The 8,835-nt window shown below is 38.3% G+C and overlaps 1 protein-coding gene across 1 annotated transcript in view; it reads left to right on the top strand.

Annotated features, from left to right (window-relative positions):
* The window catches only part of FAM45A (family with sequence similarity 45, member A), a 10,352-nt gene extending 2,936 nt beyond the window's left edge, over nucleotides 1-7,416 (top strand). The window contains exons 3-10 of the mRNA XM_010564974.1: nucleotides 426-707; nucleotides 1,960-2,039; nucleotides 3,556-3,704; nucleotides 3,896-4,007; nucleotides 4,370-4,470; nucleotides 5,624-5,731; nucleotides 6,320-6,414; nucleotides 7,123-7,416. Of these exons, the coding sequence (XP_010563276.1) occupies nucleotides 426-707; nucleotides 1,960-2,039; nucleotides 3,556-3,704; nucleotides 3,896-4,007; nucleotides 4,370-4,470; nucleotides 5,624-5,731; nucleotides 6,320-6,414; nucleotides 7,123-7,299 (1,104 nt within the window). The 3' untranslated portion in view covers nucleotides 7,300-7,416. The remainder of the gene's footprint in view (nucleotides 1-425; nucleotides 708-1,959; nucleotides 2,040-3,555; nucleotides 3,705-3,895; nucleotides 4,008-4,369; nucleotides 4,471-5,623; nucleotides 5,732-6,319; nucleotides 6,415-7,122) is intronic.
* Nucleotides 7,417-8,835: the final 1,419 nt, after the last annotated feature.

Here is an 8,835-nt window from a genome sequence, read left to right as displayed (position 1 = left end):
CCGGTTACCAGCGGCCCGCCGAGCCGCGGGCGCAGGGCCTGTCCCGGCCGGGCGCTTGCCAGCCTGTGGTTGTGCGGAGGGGTGCCCGCTGGCTGAGGTCGGCGTCTTGGTCTGCTTGTTGCAGAGCTAAACCGGCCGGAGTGTCTTAAATTCACGGCTTCTGAGGTTTCTGCTATGAAATCAGAAATAGGAGAAGCAGGGAAAATCATAGGTCAGCTGGTCTGGGTGCTTGTTGGTCAACGCGTTGCTCAAATGAATGTGTATTCAAACTCCTGGTGCTTTTTTGACCTCGTGAAGCAGGTCAAGAGTGGATACTTGTTAACGTTTAAAAAATAAAACCCGTAGCACAAGTGCTGCCCTACAACTTAAACTGTAGCGGCAGAACTGGATGTCTGGGGTCAGGGTAAGGTGGAATTTTAATCTGATTCCAGGAAACAAACCTGATTAACCCATCGATTTACTTCCTTGCTGCTGTTTGGCATTCTCACAGTGAACATCTTTCCACCATAGAAAAAGACACCAATGGAGATGCGTTGTGGGTTTGGTGTTATCCGTCCGTAACAGCTGAAGTGAGGAGTCTGTTGCTTCGAAAGTGCTGCCTTACAGATGAAAATAAATTGCTTCATACATTTGTATTTGGCCAGTATAAAAGGTCGTGGTTCTACATTACAACTGTGGAAGTTCAAGACTCTCCAGCCTTGAAAAAGGTAGGACTTGGCCAGCTGTTTTTTCAGTAGAGTGCAGGGAAGACTTCTGCAGAGCTTTCTCTGGCAGTTTAAGCAGTGTTTTCCCAGTGTATGCTATGAGGAACGGAAGGGATGTAAGGTTTTGTGTGCTCCCAGATGCAGTTCTTACCCAGCTGTCTAACCAGTCCACATGTTTCATTTTTCACCAAGATATATATCAGATGGAATTGCAGAGGGATTGAGATATTCGTTGCCCAATTTAGATTCTTTGTATTGAAACAGAAATGCTATTTCATGCCATCATTTCTAGTTACTTTGCATTTCAAGTTCAGCAATTAATTTTCTTTTTTTTTTTTTGTCAGAAAGTTCTATAAAGGGTCTTTCATAGTGTGCGAAATCTTCTTTGTATAGAACTTAATGCTTTTTGTTTTTTCCAAAGGGTTGAGTTATATAGGTACTTTCTTTTCCACTGCATTGATAACTGAAAGACTGCAAATATGCTTGTATCTTCTATACTTTCCCTATTATGAAGATCATTAAATTGTCTGTTAAGTTTATTCAGTTTTCGTATTTTATGCTATATTGTTAAGTAGAAAGATAATGTGGTAATTTTGCATGCCCACAGCAGAATGTTGCTTGCCTTTCCTCACTCCCAAGCTTACATCTCCTATGAGCCTTAAAGGTGTAAAAAAAATTAAATAAAATAATGTGTCCTGGTGCTGTCACTGACAGTGCAGTGGGAGATGCTATTTAAGGAGGACACATGAGCCTGGTCGCTGTCTGCAGACTTTTAGCCTCATACTGTCCCAGCTCACAATCACTCAATTACGGAAGTTAAAGAATATTTCTGTTTGTGGGCCTGATATCCATTAATTTTTTTCCAGTCTCCTTCTAAATATGTTGATGCTGTCTGCTTCCGCAGCCTCCTTGGGCAACAAATTCTGGAAGTTTCCTGCCTGCTGTGGGCAAGAAAAATGCCTTTTTCTCTTTTAAAATAATCTCATGAGATTAAAGGAAAGCAACTCTTACAGCGTAGATTAAGCAAAAGATAATATGTACTAAAGCTGACTCAATGGAAATGAGTCACATCAGAAATCCGTTAACCAGGGGTTTTCTGCAGTTAGTAACTTGGATCTGCTGCTACCGCTCACTTTTTTTTTTTAATTGAAACACCTTGTCAGAGTACTGCAGTAAGTTCAATAACGTGAAGAAGACTGTTCATATGGTGTCATTAAATCAGTTGTGTATTTTTCTGTGCGTGTGTCTTACCCAGGTGACCCATTTCTCCATTGTTCTGATGGCCAAAGACTTCAACCCAGAGAAATATGCAGCCTTCACTAGGATACTGTGTAGGTCTGTATAAAAGCTGATTTGAGGTACTACTGTGTGCATGTTTAGATCTTGCCAAGGCAAAAGATTAAATTTCATTGTGTTTTGTTTGCATTTCGTCTAAAAATCTGCTGGAAATTCAGTCCTACAAACTGTGAATCAGATTATATAAATCCTTGATTTGAGCTAACCTTGAGTTCATGCGATAGGTGTTGGGTGAATGTCAGATGCCCAGTAGGTTTTAATGTGTCTTCTCCAGACACACACTCATTTTCTCTGAGAACATACTTTTAAAAAATATAAACGTTCGGGAAGAGATCAGTGCTGTGTAGTCAAGGTCACCATGTGTATGGTGGACAAGTTGCGTCCCTCCACAGCATCTCTATTAGAGATGCTTCTTGCAGCTCCTCAGTACTAAGCACAGCATGCAGGGACGTTCTTGCTTTTCCTCTGGGAAAACAAGAGCCCTCTGCCTCTCGAGGTCTGCGGCTCAGTCTTCTCCCTTTTTCCAACCAGACTGCCATCTTCTGCTTCCCTTGTCCCGTTTACTTACTTTCCTCCACATCCCCATTATCATCATCTCTCTGCATCTTTCTTTGCTTTTCCTTCAGTTCCCAAATTAGTTGGGTCCCGGCTCTTGATACCAAGAGTATTCCCTGAGATTTTGCATATAATTGGATGCAGTTGTGAGACAGACTTGGGAATGCCGTCAGGCTTGCTAGTTCTGTAGGGTACTGAAAAACTGAGGTTGTTCTTTTTCACTGATACATGAAATATTTAGATTCACTGTGAATAATTGTTTTCAAATCCAGAATGAATTCCTCTAAATATGATAATTGAGTTTCAAATGTGACATACGTCTGTACTATAGCTAGTATGGAAAACAGATAGTTGAGAGCTTCAGTGCTATTCCTGAAGTACCTTAACCTGTAAAATAAGTTATGGTGTCTCTCTGCTGTCTGGAAGACAGCTAGAAGTGCATGGGTTTTGTTGGTGTGTGGTGGTTTTGTGCTGTAGGTTTTTTTGTTTGGTTGGTTTTTTATGAGTATCAAGGACATGTGTTTTATGTTTTTCTTTCATCATTTAACAAAGAGTCCAGAAGAATGTCTAATGATACTTGGAAAAAAAATGAAAAACTAACTAGTCACATGGTCTGCATGTAATAACAGGAGTTACTGTAGCAGTTGCCTTTTCATAAAGCAGGTACCTTCCAAGCCTGCAAAGACTCTTTAGTCTGGATACCTTCTTACACCTTTGTGTTATGTTTCCATATTGGTAAATGTTGGGTTTTTTTCATAAAATGGGAAACTCAAAAAAAAAAATAAAAACAAGGTAGGGGTTTTTTATCCTAAAAGACATGTTTCTGTGTGCATGTTGAAAGTCTTCTAGTTTAGTATTTAAAACCTTAACCAGGTGTCCAAAATAAGAATTCTTGCCAATAATATTGCTGTTTGTGATACTGTGATTCATTTTTTTTTTTCCCATATGTCTGCTGGTACTGTTTGCAGTCAAAATACCAGACTCTTTTGTTTTCACACAGAATCTACTTGAAGCATGGAAGTCCAGTTAAAATGATGGAGAGCTACATTGCAGTCCTTACAAAGGGGATCTGCCAAAGCGAAGAAAACGGATCTTTCCTCAGCAAGGATTTTGATGCTCGGAAGGCTTATCTTGCTGGTTCCATCAAAGGTTAATTAATACTAGAAGTCTCTATTCTGATTTCTGTTGTACAATATAAAATACAATCCAGTTTTCATGTGTACTTCAAGTAAATAGTGTTAACAGTATTATTTGTGCTGTTACTATTAAGCTTCTTCAGAAAGCAAATGGTAATATCAGCATGGATATCTTCTATAAAATAATTTTCCCTGATTTTCTAGATATAGTATCTCAGTTTGGAATGGAAACAGTTATCTTGTATACAGCACTGATGTTAAAGAAGAGAATTGTAGTGTACCATCCTAGAATAGAAGCTATCCAGGAGTTTACCAGGTACTTTGTCAATCCCTACCTCCCCACCCACCCCCAAAAGTCCAACAAATTTTGAACCTTCACTGAGACAAATGCCAATATTTTAGGGAAAAAAAAAAATTTTAAATCTGTTTATTGAAATACTGCTAAATCCCTCTTAAGGCTTTAGCTGTGCATTCATAAACTTGGAGAAATTTAACTGTAGAGTGAGTGATAAACTCTGCTTGCACTGCTAGTAGAAATCTCTCTAGTTCATGTATATGCATGCCAAATGAGACCTAGTCATACTAGTTCTTCCTTATGACATGCATTTCACACTGTAAAACTTTAATCAGTGTAAGTAAAAATCTCCATTGTGTCAAATACCAATCTAATTTCCCTAGGACTTTGCCTGCTTTAGTGTGGCATCGACAAGACTGGTCAATTCTTCATTCATATGTACATCTAAATGAGGAGGAAGTGGAAGCCTTAAAAGCCTGCACAGGTAGTGATAATTTATTAATCAAAAATATAAAGAAAATTTAATTTCAGTTTCTATTGCAAGGTCTTGCACCAGTACTCTTTGGGAGGAAAACCCAATAACTTTGCTATTAATGCTACTGTTCAAACAGCATCATTTCCTTTAGAAAAGGCAAATCAACTAAACAAGTGCGTTAGAAGATAACTAGTTAATCTGGTGTTTCTGGGTGGATCTGCAGCAGTCTACCCCTAATTACAGATGCAAAGCAGCTTTGAGACTTTTTTGATGTTGTGATGAGAGGGGTTGAAAGTCTTACTGTTATACAAAAGCAGCTCACTTTAGATAAGGTACCTTTTTTTTTCCCAACTTCTGCACATAGCAAGTAACTGAATTTTTAGGATTTTTTCTTTTTTTTCAGTTCCAAATTTTTATGCTGACTGCTGCCAGTGAAGTCTCTGGCTCCTAATCACAGGTGGACTTTACCAGCTATGTAGGAGTTTGATCTGTGTGACACATTGCTGTGTATGCGTAGTACTTAACACATAATCCAGGAAGAGGCCCTTGGTTTATGCAAAGGTTAGCATGATGCATAATGTGGCAATTAAAAGGCTTCTCTATACAGAATAATGAGCAAGAAGACTACTCATCTTTAATATTTCTACTGCATTACCAACAGTGCTTGTTTCAGCCACTAAACATCTTCCACAGAGAAAAGCTGCTCCAAGCTTGCTCACCTGGCATGCTACAAATAAGAAAATCTGCTGGTTTTATTCTTCTGTTCCAGTCTAATACTGACTTAGTGACTAGCAGCTCTGGAGTGGAGATTCTTTTAAAGAAGTAGTTCAGTGGCTTTTTCATTTGCAAATGAATAATTTTAGTAGCAAGTTGGAAAGAGAGTTTAAAATTTCAAATGGGTAACCTTTTTATATTGCATGGAGTGTTAGGGGTTCATTCATGTTCAAGGCAATTTTAGAAGTTGATTTTTAAGCTCCTCGGAAGTGAAGCATTCTGCTGGACACGCTTGTTAAATGACTGATAATATCAAGAAGGCAACCTCATGGGTTCAATTGAGTATTGTGTCAAATACTCTTAGAACAGACTTTAGGACTGTGATTTTTCTGCAATATCTTGGTTCTGTTTATGAAGATCCTAATCTTTCCAAAATTCTGCTCTCTAGGTTACATTGCTGGATTTACAGATTCTGAAGTGAACAGTAGACCAGACCTCTACGATGTGTATGTGAATTTGGCAGATAGTGAGATCACTATTTCCCCTGTAGTAAAAGGTTGGTTGCTTTTCATATTTTGGATTTAGAGGCCATTTATTTCAGAGTTGATAGTAATTGGTGAACCTTGCTGTAGGTCAAGCAATCTTGATCCTTCTTCCATCCAGGTTCTGAAAAGTCAGTATGCAAACTTCTGTCTTCCAGTTTTATTGAGACCCTGGAAGACTGGTGAAAGTTGGAATTTGGAAAGACATGCTTTGTCTTCCAACAAACGTATGACTGAGATTTCAAAACATCCATGTTAGACAATTACATGGAAGAGACATTCAGCTGAATGCAGAGATATCACATGAGTCTTTAGAAAAACATTGCACTAAATACTTGGAGACTGGGGGCTCTTTGAAAGGAAAGCTTGTATGTTGTTTGTCATCTTGCTGCTCCTTGTCATCTGCTTGTGGCCTCTTCAGAGGTAGATAATTTGACTGCTGATATGTCAGGTTACTGCCTTTACTGGTAGATTTCAAATGGCAGTCATGAAAAGGACTCCTTGTTTTGGCTTGTTTACTCATAATGTATTTCTAGATGTCACAGAAATGGTCATTTTATGTGAACGTGTGCTTTTGTGTTTTGGGTTTTTTTCTTACTCAGAGGCAATGACAATGGGAAAACTTCACAAAGAAATTGGACAACTAATTGTTCAATCTGCAGAAGATCCAGATAAATCAGACAGCCAAGTCATTAAGGTTAATATTTTATTTTCATTTTTATTTTTAAATCTAGTTAAATTACTTCTATTGCTAAATCTTGGTGGAAGGGGAGGAATAGGAGGAAGATTGTCCCTGAGAATCAGTCAATCTCTTCTACCCTCTGCTTCTTTACAAATGAGCATTTTTATTCTTCATATAGGTTTTTAAGGATGACATACTTGGTTTATATTATCTCTTGGATAACCACATTGCTGAAGAAATGTGAGAAGTTTTATTGATTGTAAGACTTCCAGTAAAATTAGTTTCCCAGTTTTAGTCTACAAAGCATGTATTTTGCTCAATACCTTGTCAATAGCTTTCAAAGAGTCCTACTGAGATACGGCTTCTCAGCTGTAAAGCCTGATTTATTTTTTTTAAGATGATGGGTTTTTTTCACTTCCTCCCCTATCTAATAGATTATTAGATATTTCACAGCTGAGTGCCTCAGTCAAAAGAGCTCACTCAGGCCAATGAGAGGAGCGTGTGGAGTGGCTATGCTCCCTTTCTTCAACGTCACACAAGAGCAGGCTGAAGAGCTGTTGCAATTTTGCCTTAAAATAATTGGGGTCTTTAAATAAAGTTAACTATTTATTTATCATTATTTTCTTTTTGTTCTGTATTGATTTTTTTTTTTATTAAGTGTATCTTAAAACATTTTAATACCTAATACTATATTCATGGTTGCTTGTTTTTCTGTTCCTGAAGGATATTTCTCTGAAGACAAAAGAAATCTTGGCTACTTTAGCCTCACTTACCGAAGTTTCTGATGGCAATGAAAAACCAACCCTTAATTCTGAGGCCCTGAAACAAAAGCGATTTCCACCAGCTACAGAAAACTTTCTTTTTCATTTAGCAGCTGCTGAACAAATGCTCAAAATCTGATTTTGATGCACTGCAGTGTTACGGACCAACTCAAAAATACTGTCTTTGCCATACAGATAGGAATACTTGGTATTTTATATGGAAAAATTAAAGGTATAAGAGTGAATGTCATATTTACCGTGATGTAATGCAGAATATTGGAGCTTGACACGGAACATATGGAGGCATATTTGAGAACATTCCTGGTGTCATTATCTTCCCCAGCTATAACTTTGTATGTATGGCTCCTGTATTTCATATCACAATGTGGGTGCATATACAAGTAGCAGGCTGTGCCAGACATGATTATAGTGGCCATTTGTCCTGCAGGTTCTAGATGTCGGACAGCTCTGTTCTTGCTCTGACATGTCTTCCTGAGGTCTGAACATGTGCTGCAGCACACATGGTCTAAAACCAGCGCAGTTTGGATGTGCTAGTCTCTGCACAGGGATGCACTGAACACGCAGTTGGGCTGAGTGCGTGTTCTGGGCTTTCAGGTATGTCGGCCTGTCAGATACTGCTCTTGCTTTGGACTGCCCGATACCTGGAAATTCCAAATAAATGGACAAGTTCTCTTCTTTCTACTTGAAAGTGTCTAGGTGTTAAAAAGGATGTCTGGGAAGGTCTGACGTGGTAGCCTTAGTATATAAAGGAAGAGGTATTTTAAAGCTCAAGTGGGAGTTGAGCACCTCTTTTGGACTCTTGCCTTAGCGATCTTTCCCCCTTTCACTCCGTTCCATGCCTTTGATGGAGGGAAAAAGAGGACAGGATTACTATATTTAAAATGGAGCTTCTTAGGGGGATCACAGACAAGTGCTGCTTTACAGCTGGAGTCATTTAAGAAGTTGTTAGGTTTCTCAGCTGAGGAGATACTTGGCCATTCATTCCGTAGAGCATCAGCCTCTTAAACTGCTTGAGCTGTAACACAGGTACTATTTGATGGTGCTCTGTGTAGACTAAATGTAGATGGAAACTTTTGAAGTAATAGTGAAAACTGGGAAATAGTTTAGAGAAAATTAAAATTTGCCTACTTGTTTGGTTGCATAGCGATAACTCAAGAGTTTGTTTGTTTGTTTTTTCATTGAGCAGCCTGAAACTAACTGCTTTGTAATCTTCTGAGAAAAACTTGCATTCTTTGTAGGGAAATACACTGAGCCAAATGATCTGTATTTCTTCAGAAATGTCCATGACAAATCAGTCAATTCTGCAGTAGCACTTTGTTATAAGAAAAAAATAACCTTTTTCCAGGCCTTTGTACAGATAGGGTGTAGCATGTGGTTTTACATAGAGATTTTATACTTATGATTAAAACTTTAGTAATCAATATTTATATTGTTAAATAATTGGATGTTTGCTATTCTGAACTGGTAGAGCTTATCAATAACTATGTGCAAGCAATATTGGTTTGAAAAAGGGTTGTCCTTTTGCTATGTATCATATGTTAAGGAAGTCTATTTTAGAATGTGGATAAGGAATGTGGCATCTATGTATAAAATGGCTAGTTATTACAGTCAGTAAATGAAAGTGCTTCAGAATAATCCCCTATTTTCAGGGGTG

Source organism: Haliaeetus leucocephalus, unplaced genomic scaffold (genome assembly GCF_000737465.1).
Source record: "Haliaeetus leucocephalus isolate CR32 unplaced genomic scaffold, Haliaeetus_leucocephalus-4.0 Scaffold184, whole genome shotgun sequence".
NCBI lineage: Eukaryota > Metazoa > Chordata > Aves > Accipitriformes > Accipitridae > Haliaeetus > Haliaeetus leucocephalus.
Note: the sequence above shows the minus strand (reverse complement) of the source record. Positions and strands in the feature narration are given on the sequence as shown.